The sequence below is a fragment of the Pan paniscus genome, chromosome 1 (assembly GCF_029289425.2).
Source record: "Pan paniscus chromosome 1, NHGRI_mPanPan1-v2.0_pri, whole genome shotgun sequence".
NCBI lineage: Eukaryota > Metazoa > Chordata > Mammalia > Primates > Hominidae > Pan > Pan paniscus.
The window spans coordinates 2,618,602-2,646,017 of NC_073249.2; the positions used below are offsets into that span (position 1 = coordinate 2,618,602).

Consider the following 27,416-nt stretch of genomic DNA (forward strand, 5'->3'; position numbering starts at 1 on the left):
TCACAGATGGGAGGGTGGGAGGCCTCGGGGTTCGGGGGCCTCTGCAGCTGCCCAGTTCTTCCAGCTGACAGCTCCACATCTTGGGAGCAGGCTCTGGTTTCATGATGGGCTGGGGGCGTCTCAGGATTCTACAGCCCAAATAGCACGAGGGTCCAGGGGCTCCAAGACCACCAGGAACACGTGGTACCCACATCATAACCCAAGACCACGAGGCACCCTGTGTGTTTATGGTCCCCTCGGCTCTTTCCCAGAGGCCCTGCATCCCGTAGGGCTGGCGGAGTGGGGAGCTAGAGACCCCCGTGGGGCTGATGAGAGGCTGAGTCCCAGCCAGGGCCTGACCCGGGATGTGGGGTTCTCCATACGTTTGGAGTTGGGTTTCCTTTCCCGCCCTGGAGGAGACAGAGGCACAGGCACTGGGCGCACCTCCTGCAGAGCAAGGCTGAGGGCAGTGTGTCTGCCGGGAGTGCGGGAAGGGGAAGGTGTCGTGTGGAGCCCTGGACACCATCCTGTGTTCTGCACTTGGGGAAGGCTCTTCAGAGGACCCTGGAAGAGGGAGGTTTGGTTTTTAGAGTAGCCCAGGGGGCCCTGAGCACTTCTGTTCCTCCCATCGCGACAAGGAAGGGCCATGTGCGCAGGGTTCCTCATTAGGCTGGCTGCTCCAGAGCTTGATGGATGGGGTAAGGAGGCCCAGGGAGACCCTGGCTCAGGGACCTTCTTTGCCCTGCAGTGCCCTGCTCCCCGAGCCCAGGGGTCCGGCTCACCCCCAGCCCACAGGAGGCACAGACGGGGCTCTGTAGGACACACAAGCAAGGCCTCGTGCCCAAGAAGGGTCATCCCACGGCAGAGGTTGGGGCTCAGGCCCAGCCTCATGGGAAGACTGGGGCAGAACCCAACTTGGGAGAGCTCAGAAGCCTCAAGCCCTGGGGAGGTCCCTCTCTCCAGAAGCCATATCCCACTGAAATGAGTGCCCCTCATGAGGAGCTGCAAGACCCTGTCTGACCCAGCCTCCTGGAAGGGTCAGATGACCCTCATGGGGAGGGTCACTGACTCTGGGGACTGAAGTCCCAGTGGGCCCAGCTCGAGCCACCAGCCCCAGCCTTGAAGGGCCAGGTCCTCCAGTGCCTGCTGTCCCCATAGATCTCTCTCAGGCTCAACCTGCACCTGTGGGACGTGTATTTGGTAGAAGAGGAACAGGTGTTGATGCCGATGGCATGCACTGCCTTTAAGGTTTAATGGAGTAAGTCCACGTGTGCCCAATGGCACTGGGGAGCACTGGGGTCAGACTCGGACTGGCCTGAGGGCAGCTTCCTCACACTGTCCCCATGATCCTCTGCTCTGGCCCAGGGGGAGGTCTGGCTGGGTGGGCTGGGCAGGGCACAGTGACACCAAGCCCACCCCCGACATGTTCCAGATGAAAGTCGGGAGTGTGGTGAGCACTTCCCTGCCCAGGCCACCCCCAGCCACAGCCTCCTATGCACATCTGGACCCCTGGGGTGGCCACAAAAGGATCTGGCACCTCCCAGTGGGAGATGGTTGAGGTGGCAATGAGGTATGGGCTCTGACCCTCCCAGGGAACTCTCCTGGTCTGATACCCACCCTATCCCTAGAGGGCCTCATGAAGACATCCAGGTCTGGCCCATGGGCAGTTTTGGGGGCCGGTTCTCCCATACCTAGGCCCTGGATGAAGACGCAGCTCTGTGGCACCCTTGGGCCTCTACGAGGAAGCTAACAAGGAAGAATGGGGACCTGCCACCCCCAGATGGGCTTCCATACCAGGTCCCCTCCTGAGTCACCCTCTGGGGCAGTCAGTAGTGGGGGAGCGCCCGGGACCCCCAAGCCTACTACCTGGGCCTTCCTCTTGTGCCCTTTCTTCCTCCTTTTCCTCCTGGACTCTAAGAAAGACAATAGGCCCCCGGTCCTCAGGGCAGGTGCTCAGTGCATGTGCACTGCACATGCTGTGCACACAGGAGGGGGATGTGGGCAAGACCTCTCCAACAAGCCCCCTCCCACTTTCCACGGTGTCCTGCCCCCCTCCAACAGGGCCCTTGACGGCACTGGAGGAGCCAGACCCATTTGTGGGACCCCCCACCCCTCCCTGCAAGCACTGACAGCCTCAGAGAGCAGCAGAGGCCCCTCACTCCTGAACATCCCTCCAAGGGTGCCAGGACAACAAGCCTTGAGCCAGGGAGACAAGGGAATCGGTGTCCCTGACCCCCAGAGCATTCAGGGCAAGGGCACAGGTGGGACCCCTGGCCCAGAGCCAGAGCCAAGAGTTCAGCCAGGTGTGGGAATGGTCAGTCCTGGCATGGACCGGGCAGCCCAGGAGGGCAGAGGGGGCCCCGTATCTGGGCCCTCTTACCCACGGTAGAGACAGGTCCCCAAGTGAGGTAGCAAGGGGGCTGGGTGACAGCCAAGGCCCCTCCCACCTGAGTTCTGACTGGGGATCATATACCAGGCCCAGGGATGAGGGCATGGGGCAGGAAGCCCCCAGCCAGCCTGAACCCTGGGGGGCAGTCCCAGGAGCCACCTGCTGTGCCCCGACAGCTTCCCTACCCCAGGTGACACACACCCCTCCCTCTGGGATCAGCAGCCTGCAGGTGTGTCCTCAGTGTCAGACCCCAGGGGCCACCGAGAGACCCTGAGGACTCCGGAGACCCAGGCAGGTGGGGCCCGGCCCAGAAAGGACTCTTTGGGCCCACTGGAGGTGCTGCCTGATCACGTCTGTTTTTCTTTCAGCCAAACCCAAGCAAGGGTCCTCAGCAGCCAGGGCTGTGCTGGCTTCACGTGGCAGGAAGGCCCTCTGCAAGGGGGATGGGCAGGCGCCCCCTGGCCCACCAGCCTGGTTCCAGCGGCCCATTTGGTCTGCTTCCCCACCATGGGTTCCTTGTCCTGTCACACCTGTCCTGGTGGGGCTTCCATGTGGCCAAGGCCCAGGGGCGTGAGGGGGCTTCTGGGGAGGCCAGGGCAGCAGGCCATTCTCTGGGGGACCCAGGACTTACGGTGTGCCCAGCCTGGCCTTGGCTCAAGGAGGACCTCGGGGTTCCTGGAGGTACCTGCAGCGGAACTCCGTGTCCCGACTCCCAATGGACTTGGATGTGGGGGGCCCTTGGTTCCATAATAATTTCAAACAGAGCTGCTGAGCTCATGTCCCTTCTGAATGTGTCCTGGACAGCCCTGGGACCATGGGGCAGGCTTAGCCCAGGAAGCCCATGGGGACCCCCATATCAGGACCTGCCTAGGCCCATCAGGACTAAGAGGGAAGTTGGGAGATGCCCCCACAGCAGCATGGGCACCTGCATCTGGCCCCCTTGGTGGCCAATGACGGGCATGCCTAGAAGGAGCCAGGGTGGCACCCCACCAGCTGCCCCGCAATCCCAGACACCTTGGAAAATGCTGTTCAATGAGGAAGCTGGTCCCGTCAAGGCCATGAGAGAGAAAGGTGAGCATGGCATCCCTGCATCCCAGCCAGCCAGTAGCATGCCCTGGGTCCTTGGTCCCAACCTGTGGGACAGTGTCCCCCTCCCAGGGCACAATTCCCAGGCCAAGAGGGGCCTGGCCTAGACCTCAGCCCTGGGAAGAGCGCAGAACCAGGGGTGTGGTGGGCTCCCAGCTGCAGTCAGCATGGCCATGCAGGGGGCGCTGGTACCACGGAGCTCTGCACTGTCACAATTCACCTCGCAGGGGCCTGCGAGATCCCGAAGCCTCGCAGCAACTGCTGCAGCCACAGCAGGCACCACCACCACGTGCCTTCCAGCCGCCAGTGCAGGGTTTCCTGACAGCAGGGTGTCCTGCAGCCCTCGCCTCAGCAGCTCAGACGCTGAAGGTATCTGTGGTTCATGTTTCTAGTGCTCCCACCAAAGAGAATCACTATGGAGGATGCTCTTGGTCCTGAGGTGAGCAAAACAGCACGCCCTGTGAATGGAGCCGGCTTCTTTCCTGGCCACCATGCTTGCTGGATGGGCCCACGGAGCAAGTGGCCTTGAGACGGGTATGGGAACGGAAGAGGCTCAGCATCCTGCACGTGCCCTTATCGAGGCTCACCAGGCTGACACCACTGCTGAGCGCCCCTCTGTGGATGAGACACTTGCACCCAATCCCTGGGTTGGCACCATTTCCCAGGAGGACCAGCTGGCCACCTGCTGGCAGGCTAATCACACTGCAGAGGGGGCTGAGATTGGCTGTCACTGCACCAAGCCACAATGTGGACATGGATTTGCCGGCCCTGCAGTGCACACAGCACTGCTTCTGACCAGGACACCCCATTCACAGCTGGGGATGTGCAGCATTGCGCTCCCACCTCAGGGCCTTGGCTCTGCCACCTCGACTTGGAATGTTCTCAGCTCCCTGCAGGCTTCTAGAAGCATCTGGGACACAGCTCATGGCTGGATAAGCACCTCCGAGGCCCCACAACCCAAACAAGCTTCCCATCCTCATTTTATTTTTTGTCAAACTTATGAAAATTTATTAAGATATGACTTACATCCCTGGTAAGTGCAAAGCTTAAAAGATATTCACAGATGGAACACACCAGCCCCTAGATCACAAAGCCAACCATGCCCAGCCCCTCCCAGCACCCCCAGCCCTGAAACCAGTGTTCTGACTTCTGACGGCACCACGAGCCTGCCTTTTGTACTTTACACTCATAGAAGCATAACCACCTTCATGTTTTAAAATAAATGTTTACTTTTGAAATGACTTTAGATACACAGAAAAATTGAAAGGCACTATAGTGTACTCCTACACCTTCCATCCAGCTGCCCTTAATAATGACATTTTGCATTACCATGGCACGTTTGTCCAAACTAAGAAATTTAGGCCGGGTGGGCTGGGCGCGGTGGCTCACGCCTGTAATCCCAGCACTTTGGGAGGCCGAGGCGGGCGGATCACAAGGTTAGATCGAGACCATCCTGGCTAACACGGTGAAACCTCGTCTCTACTAAAAATACAAAAATTAGCCGGGCGTGGTGGCAGGCGCCTGTAGTCTCAGCTACTCGGGAGGCTGAGGCAGGAGAATCGCTTGAACCCGGAGGTCGGAGGTTGCAGTGAGCCGAGATCTCGCCACTGCACTCCAGCCTGGGCGACAGAGCAAGACTCCGTCCTAAAACAAAAAAAAGTTACAGTGCAAAGTACTAGTTGTGATGTCATGATGCCTGCAACTTTGAAATAGTTTAACGACAATACGTGCATACATAGCTACAGGTGGGGAGAGAGTGACGAGCAGAAATGGCAAAGTGCTAGGTTGTCTGATTTAGGCGGAGGTATATAGGTGTCCACTGCACTGTTTTCAACTGTTCCGTATGCGTTAAAATGATCGTAATACAATGTTAGAGGGGGAAAAAAACCCCGCCTGTCTTCTGCGCAGTCGCCATGGGCACGAGCCGCACGCGGAGCCTTACGACTACCTTCAGGTCCCACACACGCCACTCCAGCCGTCCCTCCAGACTCCATCTGCGCAGGCTCATGCCCCATCGCGCCCGCCCCGCCCCTCGGGCGTACGTGTGCGCGCAGGGCGCAGGCGCGCGGGTCCCGGCAGCCCGTGAGACGCCCGCTGCTGGACGCGGGTAGCCGTCTGAGGTGCCGGAGCTGCGGGAGGATGGAGCCGCTGAAGGTGGAAAAGTTCGCAACCGCCAACAGGGGAAACGGGCTGCGCGCCGTGACCCCGCTGCGCCCCGGAGAGCTGCTCTTCCGCTCGGATCCCTTGGCGTACACGGTGTGCAAGGGCAGTCGTGGCGTGGTCTGCGACCGCTGCCTTCTCGGGTGCGTATGGAGCGCCCTCGCCCACCTGAGTCGCGAGCTGTGTGGGGTGCTGGGGGGGGGGGGCGTCGGGCGGGCGGCAGCCGCGGGACTCCGGCTGGATGGGGCTGCACAGGCAGCTTGGCGGTGCTGCCCCTGACGCGCGTGTGCCCGGGGGCGGGTCGCTGCTGACAGGCCCCGCCCGGACACCCCCCTAGGTTGCCGCAGCGAGGTTGGGGAGGGGGCCCAGGCTCAGCCACTGCCCCCCAACCTGGGCTGCGGTGGAAATGGGAAAGCCATTGGGCAGACTTAAGGGGGAAGCGTCGTGCCGGGGGTAATTTTGCTGGGAAACGAAAAGTCTGTGTGCTGGACAGTCTTCCTTGGTGCGGCTGTGGAAATCACAGGTGGCGGGCGTGGGGCTGGGTGGGAGCTGGGATGAGTATAAATCAGGCTCCCCCGCAGAGGCCCCGCCGGTAAAGCATCAGGCTTGCAGGAGGTGGAAGAATCTTGATGTTTACAGTGCACCTCTGTGGTCTGGGTTGTGTGTGGCCTGGGGATACGAAGATGAACGGGACCGCCTCAAGGAGCTGATCAAGTGAGAGAGAGAATTACAGTGTACCAGAGGGGCTGGAATAGAGGGGCAATTAATGTGCTGTGGGAGCATCAGACACGGGTCCCCCGTGTGCTGTGCCATTTAATGGCTGTGCAGGCATGTCTAACTCTTAACCACCATTCTAGATGCAGGGACTCACGTGAAGGTGTTTTGGAAGCCTGGACGCGCTGTGCCGGTGTAAAGTGCTATGTGAAAGCAATTTATGGAAATGTGTAACATACATGAATAATAGGAACTGCATTCAGTCAACAAATATTATTGAGCTTCTGTGTGCGAGGAAGAAGAGTTCTATTTTGAGATGAGTGCGATGATTTTGTGCATGGCCGCTTTTCAGACCTGCCAGTCTGAGATTTAGGTGGGTGGAGGTGGGACGGTAAGTGCAAAACTCGTATCTGTAATTTGACGATTGTTCTTACTTTGTTCTCGTTTGATTCATAATTCAGGAATATGACTTTGCATTTTAGAGCTACCAAATAATAATTTTGTCTGTTGCTTTCTGAAGTAATGATACCAGCGAAAACATCTGTTCGGGAGAGAGCAGCATCTTGAAGTTTTTGTAAACTGTGTGGTTGAAAACAATTCGTTCCTTTCAAGATAGTTCTTGGAACAGAAAAGTTTTGGAATGAATAAATGGTGACAAATTGACAATTGAATCATTAGAGCTGAAGTTGAGTCTTGTGACACACGGAATTGTGCATTTCCAAAATTAGCTACACATACCCTTTGTGGGTGGGATGCTTGTTGATTTACCATACTATTTCGTTAGTCTCATTCATTTTTCCTGTTTGCAGTAACTGTGGGGATTTAAGCAAAAAAGGAATTTAATGAAAGAGTTTTGGGGGAGTTCTCAGTGTTGCTTTAAAGTCTGCCAAGACTTGACGGGGCATCGGCTGAAACCAAGTTAGGATTGCACTGCAAAAGTAGTTGGGGCTGGGATCTGGGGTGTATATCACTTCTGTCGCCTGATAATATTGGATTCTGCAGTAGGTACCACGAACACCATAGACACTGGACCCTGGTGCTGCTGCTGCTGCTGCTCCTTGGGAAACTCACTGTTGCTGGAGAGTGATTCTCTCAACCATTCTTCTTTGTGATACTGGCTTTTATTCAAAGTCCTCAGTGAGTGTCTTGGATTGGCTAAATTTAGGTCACTGCCTGCACCCCTAGCTGCGAGGGAGGTTGAGACGGTATTTAGCCTTTTTGGCTTTTAAGATAGAAGGCAGGCTCACTCTACTTCCCACCGATAGTTATCCAGTGGGGAAATCAGCAAACATAAACATAGAAAAAGGGATATAAGTAAATGCTAAGCATCTAAACAAAACAAGCTAAACAGATTCTTCATAATGACTGACAAATACTTACTAGTATTTTACACAGACACAAAATATTTGCACTTACTTTGGATTGCCAGGATACACAGTTCACTTGTGTTGTGGTAGTAGTTGCTCTGTTTGAACACTCCCATTTTAGTGGTTATAGTGTTCCAAAGAGCCTGGTTGGGAATCACTGCAACCTGAAAATAGTGTTAGGGAAATGTTAGTGCATTGTTTGATGCAGTTTTCTGCCACTGTTGAATGCCTGTCCTTGAGGGATAAGTTTCTGTATTACTTGTCATCTTGTAAGTAAAATTTGTTTCTCTTTATTCACTGTCCATTGTGAAGTCTTTAAGAATAGTGCATCTTTCAATTTTTGTAGCCCCAGTGTCTAACACATAGTAAGCCCTTAGTTTTAGTATGAATGTCTGGCAGAATTTTCCTCCTAACTGTCCCTGTCCTTCTGCTGCCTTCCATCTGAATTAAGTATGGAATGAAAATGTTAGTTTGTAGAAATTAACAGTTACATGGGAAAGGAAAAATCAAAATAGAATTAAAAAAACAGATATTGATGATAATTACAGTCATGCACTGCATAACGACATTTTGGTCAGCGAAAGACCAGATACATGACAGTGGCCCTGTATGATTATATCATTTTTTAACTGTACTTTTTCTGTGTTTAGGTACATTTAGATACACAAATACTTACCATTGTTTTACAGTTACCTACAGTATTCAGTACAGTAACATGCGGTGCAGGTTTATAGCCTCAGAGCAGTAGGCAGTACAGACAATACCTGCTAGCCTAGGTGTGTAGCAGGCTGTATGCACAGTCTAGGTTTGTGCGAGGATACACCATGATGTTCCTACAACAATGAAATCACCTCATGATGTCCTTAAGGGATGCACATCTCCACTTCCTTAGGCTCCAGAAACAATGGTTACCAAGTTTTACATGATTTCCTTTGCTCTAGAGCTGTTTTGATTAGTAGCTTTAGTTCTGTATACTTGTTTTTGTTAATGGAGAAAGGTGAACCTGCTTCATGGCTTATCTTACCTTTTTCCTCTCATTAAGTAATGGCTTCTGGTTTTTCCATGTTGTGCCTGGAAAAGAAAATGAAGTATGTAAGTTGTAGAAAGAGTAAATGGCAATGAAGTTATAACCTGAAATCAATTTTTTTTTTTTTTTTTTTAAGATGGAGTTTTGCTCTTGTTGCCCAGGCTGGAGTGCAATGGTGTGATCTTGGCTCACCGCAACCTCCGCCTCCCAGGTTCAAGCGATTCTCCTGCCTCAGCCTCCTTAATAGCTTGGATTACAGACCACGCCTGGCTAATTTTTGTATTTTTAGTAGAGATGGGGTTTCACCATGTTAGTCAGGCTGGTCTCAAACTCCTGACCTCAGGTGATCTACCTGCCTCAGCCTCCCTAAGTGCTGGGATTACAGGCGTGAGCCGCTGTCCCCGGCCTGAAATCACTTATATTGTCCTTCTGCCGTTGCATGCATTTTTAATTTGACGGAGGTAGAACAGCTTGGTTGACAATTGGGTATGAGTTATGTGTATTTCCTGTTTGCTTTGGTGAGTGCAGCACATAAAATTCCATTGTTATGATTGTATTTGTAAACCTTCTCACTCCCTAGTGTAGTGCTCTAAGTCTAATCTTTTTTATATCCCCAGGGCCTACCACATGGGAGATGTTAATCATTCAAGGATTAATATTTTGGGGAACTTGAAGTCGCTGTATGTTTGTCTTTGGTTTTCTCAAGTTCCAAGTTGCCTGCAGCTTCCATATCAAGAGTTACTTCTGGCAAACTCTAATGACAGTTTCTTCTGTAGGGTAAAGAGAATAGCTCATCTGGCATTAAGGCTGAGAATGAGGCTTCGTGCCTCCCAGGAGGAAGGAGGATGACTTGGAAGTAGACGTGTCATCCCTTTCAGTCCTGGTGGATTGTGGGAAGCGGGGGGACAGAGGTAGGGAAAACAGATTGTGAGAAATATGTGTTCTGATCTTTCTTGGCTGGCTAAAGTTCTAGGGTTAGGGTGGGGATGTTAAATGGGTTGAGGGGACGGTCAGCAGTAGAAGGCCTTTCGCTCTGCTCTTTATGTGGAATCTTGAGAGGAGATGTTATGCAGGTTAGTGATAGGCCAACACGGGCCTATAGCACAGCAGTGGTAGAAGGAAGTGGCTAGATAGTTGAGTTTGTGGTACCAGGGGATTCTGAAATGCTCTCATACCACTGTGAAGGAGGTGGAGGAGCTTATTGGCCTGGTGGAACAGCTGGCGTCATGACAAAAGACTGTGTGACTATAGACTGAATGTCAGGATCACAGACTCCAGGGATGAGAGCCAGCATGACATCCTAAAAGATGAGATGGGACCAGTTCAGCCGTAGGACCTGATTACCTCCTTGCAGCAGAGACCAGTGAGGATCCAGAGAAACAACACAGATCCAAGGTCTTCTTGCCACTATTTCTTCTAGGATGTCCGATAAGACCTTGGAGGGAAATCTACCCGAAAGCAGCCATTTAAACCAGCCCGGGTAAGGAGTTAAACAAAGTCTGAGTATTAACTGGAAGAGATTGAGATATTGTTTGACAAGTTTTAAATTTCCTGGATATTTATTAGAGTAGATATTCATGAGGAATATTAGATTAATTATAGAAAAAAATGGCGCATGTTCAGGAGACAGATTAGATCAGTTATAGAAAATAAAGCAGGCTGGGCATGGTGGCTCATGCCTGTAGTCCCAGCACTTTGGGAGGTCGAGGCAGGTGGATCGCTTGAGCCCATAAGTTCAAGATGAGCCTGTGCGACGTGGCAAAACCCTGTCTCTACTAAAAATACAAATAATTACCTGGGTGCATGCCTGTAGTCCCAGCTACTCAGAAGGCTGAGGTGGGAGAATCAGTTGAGCCCAGGAGGTGGAGGTTGCAGTGAGTGGTGATCACGCCACTGCACTCCAGCCTGGGTGACAGAGTGAGACCCTGTCTCAAAAAAAAAAGAAGAAAAAAAAAAAAGGCAGCTGCATTTGAGTTGCAGTGTGAGTAAATGTGACCAGGCAATAAAGGGTAATAACTCACTGCGTTTGGTGAGATGATGGAATCTCTCTTGGCCAAGGACTGAACCTGGGGTGGAGATGGAAGGGAACATCTTCATATATGAGGGTAAGAAGAAGAGGTGCCAGAAAAGGCAACAGCAGTGGTGATTGAAAAGTTTAAGGACCGCTAGGGAAGTGGTTGCTAAGTGACTCAGCCTTAGGAGAGATTGGAAATAGTCTTCTAGGAGAGAAGCATAAATTGCCTCGTGAAATGTAGGATTGTTGAAAAGTGCTGAGGGTCTACTTAAAACTTGTGTTTATTTATTTAAAGTGGGAACAGTTAGTTGGGTCATGTTTCCTTTCTCTCCCAATTGCCAGCTGCTTGGCTATGAGAACTGGATTTACCTAGGATTGCTAGGTTAGCATGATGGACGGAGAGAGGGGACGGGAAGTTGAAGTTGTAGGCAAGGGAGGGTGTAATTGTGGATCATGGTTTCTCAGGTAGGGAATGAGGTCGTCAGGAAGGTGACGGCCAGTGAAATGTGGCCGAATCAATGGATTAGAGGCCGTCATGTGGTCAGAGAAATGGTGAGTGGTCGGATAATGGGTTGAGTTGATATGTACGTGCTTAGAAGTAGTGTGTGTCTTGATACAACAGGTACGGGGTGTGGCAGAATGTGGCCAAGGTAGGGAGTAAGAAAAGATTTTTGGTCAGGAAACCCAAAGGCTGAGGTTAGTTGAATTATCTAAATAATGAAGTTACTAAGAATGTTAGACATTGGAATGAATACTTTCAGCAAAGGCAGAATTCTCACATTGGCTACAATAACCCAAGGTTTAAGGGTCAGTGGAGTAGAAGAGGCTAGTGGAGACAGGGAAGCACTTACCTCTGTGAAAATAATGTAAAAAGACATTACTGGGTTTACGGCTGATTTCGTGAAATATGGTTAGCACCAGGCGTAAGTGAATTGCTGCAGTGTTACAGACTCTTCCTTGGAGGCCCTGAAGGTCAAGCAACTAGCAAAATCATTTCAAAGAGCAGAACCTTGAACGATGGCTTGAAGTAGGATTTGCAACTTCCTGGGCAGTGGCTAATGGGTCTAGGATTTGAAATAAGGTGGAAGAATTGATAATAATGTGGTTTGGGAAAGGACTTTATGGATGTGACTACATTTTTCTTTTTAAGTGGGAGTCATAATTCCTGTTTCTTCTACTGCTTCCTTTTCTTCTGTAACGAGGTTTGGGAAAGGGCTTTATGGCTGAGCCCTGGTGAAAACATTTGGTCCATGTGAATGCCACAGCAGAGGGCGTTCTTAATCAGACAGGATGACCTGCTTTGTGGATAGCAGTAAGTTGTTCTTCAGACAGCCTGGTGCTTGCTCAAAAGGCTCAAGAACAGAGCAACCATGGGGACGGGGATAGAGGCTGGTGCCTGGAACTCAACAATACAGACTTCCCCTCCTGATAGCCATGTGGCTTCTGCTGGTACAGAGTGCCCAGTTTGCTGCCAGTAGTAACTGGTCCTGATTCCCCAAATGGCAACACATCTTCAGGACCAGCCAGCCACCTTGTGTCGGGTTATTATGGTAGAACTTTTTGTCATGGAGGAGTCAGTTGGAATATCAATTTTTTTCCCGCACTTGGATTTGTCTTCCCTGTGTGTAATACCACCATCTCTAAGATCCACTGAGAATCTTCGATAGAGCTGTGATATTCCCCACAAGGTTGCCTCTGACCTTCCCAGAAAGAATTGGAGCAATGGGCTAATGCTTGTGGTTTTGACTGTTTATGTTTGCCGATTTCCTCATTGGAAGACTATTGGTGGGATGTAGACCGAGTCTGCCTTCTATCGAAAAAGCCAAAAAGGCTAAATACCTTCTCAACCTCCCTTGCAGCTAGGGTGCAGGCAGTGACCTAAGTTCGGTCAATCTAAGATGCTCTCTGAGGACTTTGAATAAAAGCCAGTATCACAAAGAAGAATGGTTGAGAGAATCACTCTCCAGCAACAACCAGTTTCCCAAGGAGCAGCAGCAGCAGCAGGGCCCAGTGTCTGTGGTGATGGTGGTACGTAGTGCAGAATCCAGCATTATCAGGCAACAGAAGTGATATAGTCCCCAGCCCCAGCCCCTGCTCTTAACATACTCTGGCATTTAAGGCAGCTGGTGTCATAGACCAGTGGTTCTCAGACCTTTTAGTCTCAGGACCCCTTTATCCTTTTACAAATTATCAAAATGGATTTGATAGGGATTTAAAAACCGTTATTGAGAGTGCTGATGATGTTTTGTTTATGTGGGTTTTATCTATTTATATTTATTGCATAAAAATTAAAACTAAGTTTTGAAAATACCTATTTAAACATAAATTTAAGGCAGGGCATGGTGGCTCACACCTGTAATTCCAGCACTTTGGGAGGCCGAGGTGGGCAGATCACATGAGCCCAGGAGTTTGAGACCAGCCTGGCCAACATAGCGGAAACCCCGTCTCTACTAAAAATACAAAAATTAGCCAGATGTGGTGGTGCATGCCTGTAATCAAGCTACTTTGGAGGCTGAGGCAGGAGAATCGCTTGCACCTGGGAGGTGGAGGCTGCAGTGAGCTGAGACTGCGCCACTGCACTCCAGCCTGGGTGACACAGTGAGACCCTGCCTCCAAAAAATACCCAACAACAACAAAACAACAATAACAAAAATATATATATGTGTGTGTGTGTGTGTATATTTGATAGTTTGGTTCCTTAAAAAATTGTTACATATATGTAAATTTATTACGTTGTAACAATTTTTTAAGGAATCAAACTATATTTTCTTTTTTTGAGATAGAGTCCCGCTTTGTTGCCCAGGCTGGAGTGCAGTGGTACAATCTCGGCTCACTGCAACCTCTGCCTCCTGGGTTCAAGCGATTCTCCTGCCTCAGTCCCCCGAATAGCTGGGACTATAGGCCCGTGTGTATTTTTTAAAACAACGAAAATTTAATGAGAATTGCATTGCTTTACATTTTTTTCATGTCTCTCTAAAGTCTGGCTTAATCAAGTGGTGGCTTACACCTGTAATCCCAGTGCTTTGTTAGGACGAGGTGGGAGGATCATTTGAGGCCAGGAGCTCACAACCACCTTGGGCAACATAGGGAAACTTCATCTTGTTAAAAAAAAAAAAAACAAATTATCTGGGTGGGATGGTGTGCACCCTTGTAATCACAGTTACTTGGGAGGCTGAGGTGGGAGGATCACTTGAGCCTAGGAGGTCAAGGCTGCAGTGAGCCATGATCGTGCCACTGGACTCCAGCCTGGGGGGTATAAGCATTCAGACCGTAGCGTCTGGTTCATCTTATATTTTTTCTTTTTAAGATAAGCAAGTATATATGTGTGTTCTTTTTTTTTTTTTTGAGACGGAGTCTTGCTCTGTTGCCCAGGCTAAAGTGCAGTGGTGCGATCTCGGCTCACTGCCAGCTCCGTCTCCCAGGTTCACACCATTCTCCTGCCTCAGCCTCCCGCGTAGCTGGGACTACAGGCACCCGCCACCACGCCCGGCTAATTTTTTTTTATTTTTAGTAGAGACAGGGTTTCACCATTAGCCAGGATGGTCTCGATCTCCTGACCTCGTGATCCACCCACCTCGGCCTCCCAAAGTGCTGGGATTACAGGCGTGAGCCACTGCGCCCGGCCTATATGTGTGTTCTTATTTTCCATTCTTATTTTTGCACTTGCTTCATTATCTTTGTGTCTACTGGAAATCACTCTATTATCAGTTCATGGAGATCTTACTTATTCGTTATAGCTCCATAATGCTCAATTTTATGTATCCACTGTACTTTCTAATTTCCTATGTGTGGATATTTAGGCAATTTCCAGTATTTTGCAATTGTGCATATTGCTCTAATGAATAACCTTGCATGTGTGCATTTTTGTATTGTTGCTGGTGTATCTTCAGGGTAGATTCCTCAAAATGGGATTTCTGGATCGAGGTGCAAATAACCTATGTGGGGTTGCACCATTTTGCATTCCCACTAATGATGTATGTGAGTACTTGTTTCCCTCAGCTTTGCAGCCTGAGCTTTTGACTTTTTGCTAAGCTTATGGGTGAGAAGTGGGATCTTAGTATAGTTTTAATTTGCATTTAAATTGCATTATGGGTGAAGTTAAACATCTTTTCATGTGTTTAAAGGCCATATTTATATCTTTTTTGTGATTTGTCTGTATTTATCTTTTGCTCATTTTTCTTGTTTTTTCCTTTTCTTTTTTTTTTTTTTCCTCTAGAGACTGGGGTCTCCCTGTGTTGCCCAGGCTGTAATGCAGTGGTTTGATTACAGGTCACTGCAGCCTTGAATTCCTAGGCTCAAGTGATCCTCCCTCCTCAGCCTCCAGAATTTTCTGAGCAGCTGAGACCACAGGCGTGCAACATCATACCCAGCTAATTAAAAGAAAATTTTTTTTTAGAGATGAGATCTCCCTAGGAGGCTATCCTCCCACTCACTTTGAGATTCTTTTGGGGGTTCTCTGATTTGATTTTACATTTAACTGTATATGCTACCATCTGTAGCACCTCGTAGATCAAGTTTCAGATGATTTTCCATTTCTGTCTGGGAGTTCCCCATTATCTCTTACTCAGATGTGATGCTCCCTCTGGTGGACAATGGAGTAAAAAGCATACAAATATTTTTCAGAAAGGCAACTTATTTTTTAGCCACTAAAACACTGTCTCTGAGTGTTCTCCTTCATGAACCCCCTTTCCAAACTGTTCTTAGCCTCTGACATTTGCCATTAACTCTTATTTTGAATTAGACCAAAAAAGGGCAAACAAGTTAAATTTTGTCATAAATATGTATATAAAACTCACTAATGAAATTTACATGGTATAGTGGCTTATTGATGATGACCATGTTTTTCACAATAAGAGTCGAAACCTATGTTTGAAACTAGTAGTTTTACTTGGAGTTGGTATGATCTGGAGGGAAAATTGTGCTTGTTGATCTCCTTACAGTTTATTACTACGAGAAGATTCTGTGTAAATGAGTTTTTCCCCTAGTTTTTGACATAATAATTACTTGTTAGTATAGAAAAAATAAAGGCCACTTGTGGAATAACCTTGTGTTTTATATCTCACTCCACTATTTGAAAAGTGAAAATGGACAGAGCCATTACTAGTTGTTTAAATATAGTACAATCAAGAATGTTTCCTTTTTAAAGTTTACTTGTGGCCAGTTTACTGTTTTACACACGGCCTATTCATGTTTAGTTTTAAACATTTAAAAGCATTTATAACAGTAGGCTAATATTGATCTTTTTGTTTGTTTGTTTGAGACAGAGTCTCACTCTGTCACCCAGGCTGGAGTGCAGTGGTGTGCTCCTGGCTCACTGCAGCCTCAACCTCCTGGCTGAAGTCATCCTCCTGCCTCAGCCTTGAGTAGCTGGGACCACAGGCATGCACCACCGTGCCCGGCTAATTTTTATATTTTTTGTAGAGATGGGGTTTCACCGTGTTGCCCAGCCTGGTCTTGAACTCCTGGGCTCAAGCAATTCACCTGCATCGGCCTCCCAAAGTGCTGGGACTACAGGCATGAGCTACCGCATCTGGCCAATACTGATTTTTAAAATTCATTACTTGGGTTGAGAATTGCAATGTAAGCAAGTCCTCTTTTTGTTGTTCTTATAGCATTTGCAGCAAAAATAAATAAGAGCAACCACAAGGGGATAAGATAGATTGATAGACTGGGCAGATTTGAATATATAAAAGTTAAAAACATCCTTATGTTAATGAACCATCTTATAATGAAAAAAATCAAGAAACTGGCCAGGCGTGGTGGCTCATGCCTGTAATCCCAGCACCTTGGGAGGCTGAGATGGGCAGATCACGAGGTGAAGAGATAGAGACCATCCTGGCCAACATGGTGAAATCCCATCTCTACTAAAAATACAAAATTAGCCGGGCGTGGTGGTGTGCACCTGTAATCCCAACCACTTGGGAGGCTGAGGCAGGAGAATCGCTTGAACCCGGGAGGCAGAGGTTGCGGGGAGTTGAGATCATGCCACTGCACTCCAGCCTGGCGACAGAGTGAGACTCCATATCAAAACAATAACAACAACAACAACAACAACAAATCAAGAAACTGACGAAAATATTTCAACATAAAAAGGAATATTATTATTATTATTATTATTTTTTGAGGTGAAGTCTCACTGTCACCCAGGCTGGAGTACAGTGGCATGATCTGAGCTCACTGCAGCCTTCGCCTCCCAGGTTCAAGCAATTCTGCCACCTAAGCCGCCTACCTCCGCCCTCTGAGTAGCTGGGACCACAGATGCGTGCCACCACCCCCGGCTAATTTTTTTTTTTTATTTGGTATTTTTGGTAGAGATGGGGTTTTGCCATTTACTCAGGCTGGTCTTGATCTCCTGAGCTCAAGTGATCCCCCTGCCTTGGCCTCCCAAAGTGCTGGGATTACAGGCGTGAGTCACTCGCATGGCCAAAAAGTGTATATTTGTAATATGTAAAAATTGTTCATAAACTGATAAGAGAAAGCAACTTACTTCTGAAGTAACTAACTAGTTCTTGGGACTTTTTCCCTCTTTGTGTTTGTCTTTGAACAGCTCTCATCTTTAGATTTCCTTTGAGAAATTCCCTTGTAACTCGTTGGTTCTCAACATTGGCTACACATTGAAAGCACTCAGGGAGATTTAAGAAATGCTGGTGCATGGGTCCTGCCCTCAGAGATTCTCATTAAATTTGTCTGGAGTGTGGCTGGAGCATAGACTTTTTTTTTTTTTTTTTTCTTTGAGACGGAGTCTTGCTCTGTCACCCAGGCTGGAGTGCAGTGGTGTGATCTCGGCTCACAGCAAGCTCCGCCTCCCGAGTTCATGCCATTCTCCTGCCTCAGCCTCCCGAGTAGCTGGGACTACAGGCGCCCGCCACCACGCCTGGCTAATTTTTTGTATTTTTAGTAGAGACGGGGTTTCATCATGTTAGCCAGGATGGTCTCGATCTCCTGACCTCGTGATCCACCCGCCTCGGCCTCCCAAAGTGCTGGATTACAGGCGTGAGCCACTGCGCCCGGCAGAGCATAGACATTTTTAATACTCCCCAGATTATTATAGAGCAGTCTGGGTTGACAGCTGCTATCTTTCTTTTCCATCTTCACTGACTCCCTGCTTCTCTGTGCCTTTATATCCAAGGGCTAAGGTAAAATTGCCACAGCTGGGATTAGTCCAACTGCTTATAATATCTATAAATAATTCTGCATGTTCAGTTTTAAACTGGACATTGACATTAGCATGTTCTGTTTACATTTAAATAATTGTCATAGGTAGGACAAACAGGAATTATGTTGAATTTTTAATTGGCATGGTTATGATAGATGTTTCTCACAAATGAATTTGAGTATATAAAAATTTAATCCTTGTTAGCATTTTTTAGCTGCTGTGTTTACCTCTTGTTAGAAAGTAGGTGTTAATTGGAAAGATCTATGTTGTACCAATGATCAAGAAACCTTGGGTAGTAGGTAACAGTTTCTCTGGGCAGTTTAATTTTTGAGTTTTTGACTCTAATATTGGATGCTCAGTTTTGGTGGTGAAAACTTAAGCATCTTACAAAAAGACTTACTTAAAATCTATGAATCATTGGTATTTTACACATTTACCTGTGGAATTTAAAAATATCCAGATGTCTGAGCGACATCCTTAAGGGTCCCATAATTGTTTAAAGCTTCGCAGGTAATGCTAATGCATAGCCAGAGTTGAGAACCTTTGGGAAAGGAATAAAAAAAAGTCATGATACCAGTGAAACAAGTGGTAGAGATAACAACTATGGAGGAATAACTAACTGGGAAATGTGCATGCATTGTATAGTAGACCATTACGACTGCAGCGAAGTGCTGTTTGTATAGATTACAGATTATAAGTTGGGATAGAGTCCGTAATACAGAAGGCCTTGCTGAGGTTAAGAGATTTTGAACTTTATTTTCTAGGTACAACTGTTGAGGAGCCCATAGAGATTTTTGGGCTGCAGTATGAGGTGCACATGGAAGATTTGTGTAGGAGTCCTGATTTGGGTGAATTTTGTGATGAGGGAGAGAAGTGGAAAGACTGGAGATGAGGATTCGAGTTAGGAGAAAATGTGCGTTATTCTAGATGTGAAGTGATGAAGGCCTGAGCTAGGGGACTGGTAGAGGGCCTGGAACCAAGCATGTTGAGGAGTTCACCCACGTTGTTGACCGATTAAAGGGCAAGGAAGCAGTGAAGGGTGAGTGCTGGGTTTTGAGCTGGAACTATTGGAATAGTGGTGACAGTACTGCTCTGTGGTGAAGGGTGAGTGCTGGGTTTTGAACTATTGGAATAGTGGTGATACTACTGCTCTGTGAAGTCATTGGTGTGAGTGTGATCTCCCAGTAGTAAGTTAGGCAGCAAAAGATAGCATTGCTGAGGATCAAGCTTAAGAGAAAAAGCTTCTCAGGATTGGGAGACCATAGAAGACCTCCATAAATGGGTTAATAGTGCCCCTTTTTGGCCTAGTTTTTACTGCCTGGGTAAGTAGGATAAGTAAGTTAATCTGAGTCTCAGTTTTACCTTTTTGAAATGAAGGTATTGAGTGATTTCTGACATCCTTTTTACGTTTTCTGCAGTTTTAGAAACCATTTATGTATTTGCTACAGCTGCCTCCTCCTACTCCTCTTTCTTTTTATTTATTCATTTTTTCAGAGAGACAAGGTCTCACTATGTTGCCCAGGCTGGCCTCAAACTCCTGGCCTCAAGTGATCCTCCTACCTCAGCCCCCCTCTCCTCCCCCCCAGTAGCTAGGACTACAGACCAATGTGCCTGGCCACCTCCTCCTTTTTTTGTAACAGCTTTATTGAGATATAACTCATATACCATACCATTCGCCTATTTAAAGTGATATAAAGTAACATTAACTTTACCCTTTTATTTATTTAAGTGTACCCTTCGGTGGCATTAAGTACATACTAATACCACCATAATCAACTTTAGAAAATTCTTATCACCCACAAAAGAAACAATGTACCTTAAGGCTGTCTTCCACTGTAATTAAACAGAGGAAAACATAAGGATTAAACCCTTGAATTGAGGCTTTACCATGTACCTGCCTTGTGAATTTACAGGGCCAGTTAGAACTCCCTTCCAGTTCAAACTGGCTCCTTGCAGTGCTGACCCACGAGGTGGCAGTGTGGGAACACTAGGAAGGAAAAGGGCTGGAGGAATCCACCTCTATATTTAGAAACAGGCTGTACACAGTTAACATCTATTTGTAGTAGTACATGTAGTTGTTATCCAGGCATCCTCAGAGGATCATAGATTGAAAGTCTCCTAGCTGAAGATTTTGCTAATGCAGAGTAGTGTCCTTACTTGTTGGTCATGTTTCCTAGTCATCTAAACCTGTGTTAACCTTCTTGCCTGGTTTCTATCATTTGTTAAATAGTGACTCTTTCGTCATTTAAATGACTCTTGCTGTGTCTGGGAATTGTCTGTCTAGTCTTTCAGCCATTTTTTGTTTCTCACTTACCTTTTTGCCCCAGTACTTTCTTGGGTCCCTTTCTACCCTATCCATCATTTGTCCTTTTTCCTCCTAGTCAGGAGCCATTGGCGTTCTCTGAGATACCGGTTCTTAGCTTTAGCTGCACACTGGAATCACCTGGGGAGCTTGGAAAAATCCTGGTGCCTAGGCTACACTCAGTACTGATCGAATCAGAGCCTTTGGAGGTGGGACGCAGGCATCATTATTTTTTAATCTCTAATTACCTACTAAATATTTTTCTGTCATCATCTTTTATTCAGTCTGAAAAACATGGACTAATTTAACTAGATTAAATAAAAATATAGATTTTAAATATTATAGATTAGATTTATAATATTTCAGTTGGATGCTATCCACTCAAGCGATGTATGAGTCTCAACTTTTTCTCTTGAATTGCCTATTAACTGTTTTTTTATTCTTACTTGGAAGTGTCACTTATATTGCTTTCTTTCTTCTGTTCCTACTGCCACCATCCTAGAACAGGCTCTAGCTTTAGTTCCTGCCGTCCAGCCAGGGAGCACATCGGTAGTTGAACAGAGTTGCGTTCAGACATGATTACAGAGTGGTCTTGTTTTCGTTTTGATCCATCACGGTCACAGAGTGGCCTTGTCTGAGGTCCGTGTTCTGCGAAGTTGTGTATGTTCAACAGAAGGACACCAGTGCCTCCCTGTGAGGGCCTGGCCAGCTTGGAGCAACACCTGCCTACCTGATAGTGTGGGTCAGTTCCTGCAGCTCCTCTCTAGAGGACCGATGGTATCAGCCGGGGGCAGCTCCTCTCTAGAGCTGTGTCTTAGTTGATTATATCTGTTTGCAGATCCTCCCTACTGCAATCTGTTCTATGAAGTGTCGCCATATTAGTAGTCTTCCTTAAATATGCCTTTAATGACTGATTCTTATTTCTCTTTTTTTTTTATTTATTTGAGACGAAGTTTCGCTCTTGTTGCCGAGGCTGGAGTGCAATGGTGCGATCTCGGCTCACTGCCACCTCCACCTCCCGGGTTCAAGCGATTCTCCTGCTTCAGCCTCCCCGCTAGCTGGAATTACCGGTGCCCGCTACCATGCTTAGCTAATTTTTTTGTATTTTTAGTACAGACGGAGTTTTGCCATGTTGGCCAGGCTGGTCTTGAACTCCTGACCTTAGGTAATATGCCTGCCTCGGCCTCCCAGAGTGCTGGGATTACAGGCGTGATCCACCGCGCCCAGCTGACAGATTCTTATTTCATCGAGCATAACTAGTGGTCCTTTCTAATCTGGCCCAACTCTGGCCAGCTTTATTTCCCAGTGTATCCTGTGTTTTAGTCTGACTGGTCTCAGTGCCTTGTGAACCAGTCATACTTACTCTTACTTTGGTGCTTTCCCTTGTCTTATCCTCTTTACGAGTTATGTGAGTTGGGGCAAACTACTTAACAGCTCTGAACTTTGTTTTCTTAATCTTGAATCCTGCCTCTTCAGATTATTCTCAGAATTAAAAGAGATAAAACATGTGGAAGTATTTTGTGTATAACAGGTACTCATACTTAATACGTGTTCTTTCCTTGCTCTACTTAGTTCTCATTGATTGATCTTTTTAAAAAACCATTTATTTATTTAATTTGAGACAGGGTCTCACTCTGTTGCCCAGGCTGGGGTGCAGTGGCATGATCATGGCTCACTGCAGCCTTGACTTCCCAGACTCAAACGATCCTTCCACCTCAGCCTCCAGAATAGCTGGGAACACAGGTGCCTGCCACTATACCTGGCTAATTTTTTAATTGTTTGTAGAAACAGAGTCTCACTATGTTGCCCAGTCTGATCTCCTGGGCTCAAGCAGTCCTCTCCCCTTGGCCTCCCAAAGTGCTGGGAGTAGTATAGGTGTGAGCCATTGCGTCCAGCCCTCAGCGATTGGTCGGTGGAATTTAAGTATTATTATATAATTTAGGTCTTAATTTGGTTATTAGGTTTTATTAGTTATTTGCTCTGTGGTCTTAGCCTTCTTGAGGACAGAGACCTTGTCTTATTTTTCTGTGTATCCCAAGACCCTAGTTCATTGCTAAGTACACAAGGATGTTCAATAAATGTCTCAGTGACTGAAATTTGCAGGATTATCAGAGCACTCTGTCTGCAGATAACATCTGAGACATTTTCTGAGTATTTTTTGAAACTGACTCCTTCTCTTGATTATTATTACCACTCTTAGTTGGTACTACTGATTATGGAAGCTAGTAAGATTAGGGTCACTGGCTGAATTATTAGTATCAAATCTATAATTCTGTGTAGTCACCAGAAATAGTATATCACAGCGAATGTTTATAGGTGGTTATGTAATTCATCTATGAAAATGACTTAAGTCAGGCACAGTGGCTCACGCCTATACTGCCAGCACTTTGGGAGGCCAAGGTGAGATCACTTGAGCCCAGAAGCTCCAGACCAGCTTAGGCAACACAGCAGGACCCTGTCCTGACAAAAAAAAAAAGGAAAAAATTAGCAAGGTGCAGTGGTCGTACTTCTAGTCCCAGGTAGTTGGGAGGCTGAGGCAGGAAGATCATTTGAGCCTGGGGGGTTGAGGCTGCTATGAGCTGTGATTTTGTCACTCCACTGGGTGACAGAGCGAGACTCTGTCTCAAAAAAAATAAAGACTTCAAGCTCAAATAATGCAAATTTTAAGCATAAATAACTTCATACAGTGTACTTTCAGCCTCTACCTTGGCTTACGTACAGCCTACTACAAACAGCTGAGTTGCATTTTAAATATTTAAACAGTTATTTATAACTTTCAATATTGGCCTTCCACATCTCTCTCTCTCTCTGAATGACACAAGATATTGAAGCTTTCTGATCTATTGATACTTTTGTTTTTGATGATTTTTTAGAATGTCAGCTTCTTTATTTAGAATACTTTGAAATCGCTGTCGAATAGAGCAAATTTCCTTTCTGTCCTTTTTCTTTCTCCTTAGTTGTTTAACCTTCTGCCTCTTAAACCCTGGGCTTCTGTTTTCTCATTCATAAAATAGGGAAATAGCTACCTCATGTGATCTTCATGAGGAGTAAATGAGACAACACACACAAGAGTACTAGGATAGTACCTGAAATATTGCATTGCTTCTTTTTCTTTTATTATTTTTTTTGAGATGGAGTCTCGCTCTGTCGCCCAGGCTGGAGTGCAGGGGCGCGATCTCGGCTCACTGCAACCTCTGCCTCCGCCTCCCGGGTTCACGCCATTCTCCTGCCTCAGCCTCCTGAGTAGCTGGGACTACAGGCGCCCACCACCACGCCCGGCTAATTTTTTGTATTTTTAGTAGAGACGGGGTTTCACCATGTTGGCCAGGATGGTCTCAATCTCTTGACCTCGTGATCCACCCGCCTCGGCCTCCCACGGTGCTGGGATTACAGGTGTGAGCCACCGCGCCCGGCCTGCATTGCTTCTTCAGAAGTGACCTACCATTCAGCTCCCTCAGAATGACTGGGGAGTGGGAGGTGGAGAGAGAGGGGGGACTTGTTAAAAATCTGGCTCTCAGTGCCTCTCCGGAGAATATCTAGTGTTTTAAGGCACAGAGTCTACATTCTTGCCAAGCTCCCTGGGTGACGCTGGTACTCATAAAATTTTGATACCTGTTTACCTACAGGACGGAGACGCATTCCTTTTGCAATCTGTCTTCTGTCTACTTTATTGGTCTTATTGGCACTAAAGTTTGAGGACACTAGGGCTAAATCCATAGTAGTTTTATATGAATATTTGCAGCAGTTGTAAATAACAGCCTGCTTAAAATCTCTATTTTTATTTTTTCTTTTGAGAAAAATGGTAAAATGGGGTTAACAACAATAATAAAAACAACCTTATAAGATTAGTTAAAAGAACAAATGAGATAATCTATGATAAAGTGTTCAGCATCCAGCGTAAAGCCTGGGATATTATATGTGACTGATAAGTAAGCAGTAATGATACATTTTACTCAGTATAGAGGAGGATGATGGTCAACACTTAAGGAATGCTTGCTTTCTGTCAGGAATGAGTCCATGGGCTTTAGTGTGCATTATCTCATTTAGTCTTGCAAAATCTTCTGAGATCTCTCTTTATATTCTTCCTGTTTTACAGATAAGAAAAGCGGAGTTCAGAGAAGTTATGTCTTGCTCAAATTATGTAGCTAATTCTGTCTGAACTCAGAGCCCATGATCTTTATTATTCTTTTTATTATTATTTTGAGACAGAGTCTTGCTCTGTTGCCCAGGCTGGAGTGCAGTGGTGTGATCCTAGCCCACTACAGCTTTGGACTCTTGGGCTCAAGCAATCTTTCCACCTCAGCCCAAATAGCTGGGACTACAGGCACGAACCACCACCCCCAGCTATTTAAAAAAATTTTTTTTGTAGAGATGGGGGGGGTCTCACTGTATTGCCCAGGCTGGGCTTGAACACCTGGCCTCAAGTGATCCTCTTGCATCAGCCTCCCAAAGTGTTGGAATTATAAGTGTGAGCCGCCGCATCTGGCTAGATCTTTATTATTAATGAAGCTTTTCATTCCTGTTGGAAACTTGTCAGATGTCAACAGTAATTATACATTCTGTGATGCTGCGAGTTCATAATAAAATGATATTTATCTTGGAAATTGGAAAAATGTACAGACAGGATTTTATCTATAAAACTCTGGTAGTGTGTAACTAGTGCAGTAGTTTAGGTATTTTGGTTGAAGTGATGTGTTTTCAGGTGTAACTAGTGCAATAGTTTAGGTATTTTGGTTGAGGTGATGTGTTTTCAGGTGTAACTAGTGCAATAGTTTAGGTATTTTGGTTGAAGTCATGTGTTTTCAGGTGTAACTAGTGCAGTAGTTTAGGTATTTTGGTTGAGGTGATGTGTTTTCAGGTGTAACTAGTGCAATAGTTTAGGTATTTTGGTTGAGGTGATGTGTTTTCAGGTGTAACTAGTGCAATAGTTTAGGTATTTTGGTTGAGGTGATTTGTTTTCAGGTGTAACTAGTGCAGTAGTTTAGGTATTTTGGTTGAAGTGATGTGTTTTCAGGTGTAACTAGTGCAGTAGTTTAGGTATTTTGGTTGAAGTGATGTGTTTTCAGGTGTAACTAGTGCAGTAGTTTAGGTATTTTGGTTGAAGTGATGTGTTTTCAGGTGTAACTAGTGCAGTAGTTTAGGTATTTTGGTTGAAGTCATGTGTTTTTAGGTGTAACTAGTGCAATAGTTTAGGTATTTTGGTTGAAGTCATGTGTTTTTAGGTGTAACTAGTGCAATAGTTTAGGTATTTTGGTTGAAGTCATGTGTTTTTAGGTGTAACTAGTGCAATAGTTTAGGTATTTTGGTTGAAGTGATGTGTTTTCAGGTGTAACTAGTGCAATAGTTTAGGTATTTTGGTTGAAGTGATGTGTTTTCAGGTGTCACTAGTGCAGTAGTTTAGGTATTTTGGTTGAAGTCATGTGTTTTTAGGTGTAACTAGTGCAATAGTTTAGGTATTTTGGTTGAAGTGATGTGTTTTTAGGTGTAACTAGTGCAATAGTTTAGGTATTTTGGTTGAAGTGATGTGTTTTTAGGTGTAACTAGTACAATAGTTTAGGTATTTTGGTTGAAGTCATGTGTTTTTAGGTGTAACTAGTGCAATAGTTTAGGTATTTTGGTTGAAGTGATATGTTTTTAGGTTTCACATCTAAGGAGTTGGGAGTGGCATCTGTTACAATTGTGAAAAAGCAATGGTAGATTTATTAAAATATGGAACATTATTTGGAATTAACCACAAAATGGCTTGGATTGTATTTAGATTTGCTCTCCTTTTATTGGAAAGGTCCCAAAAAGCAGAGAGGATGAGAGAGGAGAAAGAATGTGAATGCTCATTGCTGGTCATTTTTTGTTTCCTGTGCTATGCCATCTTAATTGTTCATAGCTCTTCTCTTGTAAGAAAGCTTATGTGAGAGCCACAATTGTATCAGAGAACATTATTACATAATTATACAGCCTTCCCTTTCCCTTAAATGGTCCTTTAAGCCTTTACATCTGCAATAGAGATAGCTTAGTGAATATTCTTCCAAATAAGTTTTTTTAGTTTCATTTTTAGAGAAGCCTTTTTTATTTGCATAAAACAGTGCTTTTGGTAAATGTTGTGTATTTAAGGGGAAGAACAGGATACTTCTGGGGGCTGAGGTAAATGTTTTGATGTTAGTCTCAAGACATGTTTTCATGCTATAAATGATAACTGGAGCTAAACTGATACTCTGGGTGTCTTAATGGTTGTTCTTTTCATTGCCGTTTTAGTATGACTCATTATGTAATGCTCTTTAATGTTTTGCTTGAATTAATGTGAATGTTTTATGAGAATGCCTGATTTCAAGGACTTATCAACAGCTTAACTCTTAATGTTCAGGCACATCAATTGAAATATTCATATCATCAAGGGGGAAGTCATCCTTTACCTTTAACTTGGTCACTTAAAAAGGAACATTTTTAGAGGAGATCGTCTGGGTACAGTAGAAAATTAGTTTTGTTGTTATGAACAGTAAATCCTTTCTAAGACTGCAGCTGGGCTTTGTTTAGGTTCAAGAGAGGGGCAGTGAGCTCAACCTGGTGCTGTCAGGACATATGGTCTAAGTCAGAAGAAACCTGAAACTTGGGTGAACTAGTTTCATCCCCTTGAGAGATCTGCGTATAACTGTAGACTCTGGGGAATCAGAGGCTCCTTGGTCCGCCCTTGTCTGTGGAGCAGTGTTTGCCTCTTTCTGTCCCCGACTGCTGGTTTCCCAGGATCTTGTTGGACGTTTCCCCTACTGAGAAGTATATGGCCTTGATTTCCCTGTATCTGAAACTGGAGCACTTTGTGTTTTTTATTGTATCTTATGTTTATAAAACATATGGAACTTGTTACCTTAGTTTTATTGGCCAAAATTATATGTCTTTTAGTTCAGGGGCTGGCCCTTCTTTAGAAGAAAGCACTTGACTGAGATTGCCTAGCTGTTAATCCCGCTGTATGTGCAGGGAGGTGTACTGGCACCTCTGAGTGAGAGCTGTGGAGAGCCTGCCGTGACTGCTAATCTGCAGTTAGGGAGAGGGTTTAAACTTGGCCCTGACGTAGGCCAGGAAAGGGGACAGAGTGGCTTTCGTCAACCATTGTAACTGTGGAAAAAAAAATCTGGGGTAATACCACTTTGTGCCACATGATGCTTATGTATGTGATAGATGTAGACACATGATAAATCAATTTATATGGGGGTAAGAAGTACCACCATCTGTA

At 46.1% G+C, this 27,416-nt stretch overlaps 1 protein-coding gene and 1 pseudogene across 5 annotated transcripts in view; both read left to right on the forward strand.

Moving 5' to 3' along the window:
- Positions 1-1,615: 1,615 nt before the first annotated feature.
- LOC112436710 (TBC1 domain family member 3B-like) lies at positions 1,616-3,197 on the forward strand (annotated as a pseudogene).
- Positions 3,198-5,490: 2,293 nt separating this feature from the next.
- Positions 5,491-27,416, forward strand: part of SMYD3 (SET and MYND domain containing 3) — a 759,415-nt gene continuing 737,489 nt past the window's right edge. Inside the window, exon 1 of one of the 5 annotated variants that reach the window (XM_003807985.5) lies at positions 5,491-5,757. In XM_003807985.5, the coding sequence (XP_003808033.1) occupies positions 5,594-5,757 (164 nt within the window). In that variant the 5' untranslated portion in view covers positions 5,491-5,593. Of the gene's footprint in view, positions 5,758-5,961; positions 6,138-6,240; positions 6,329-27,416 lie in introns of those variants that run through there. The other 4 variants (XM_008960083.3, XM_034950165.3, XM_057298969.2 and 1 more) reach the window with 4 other exon arrangements.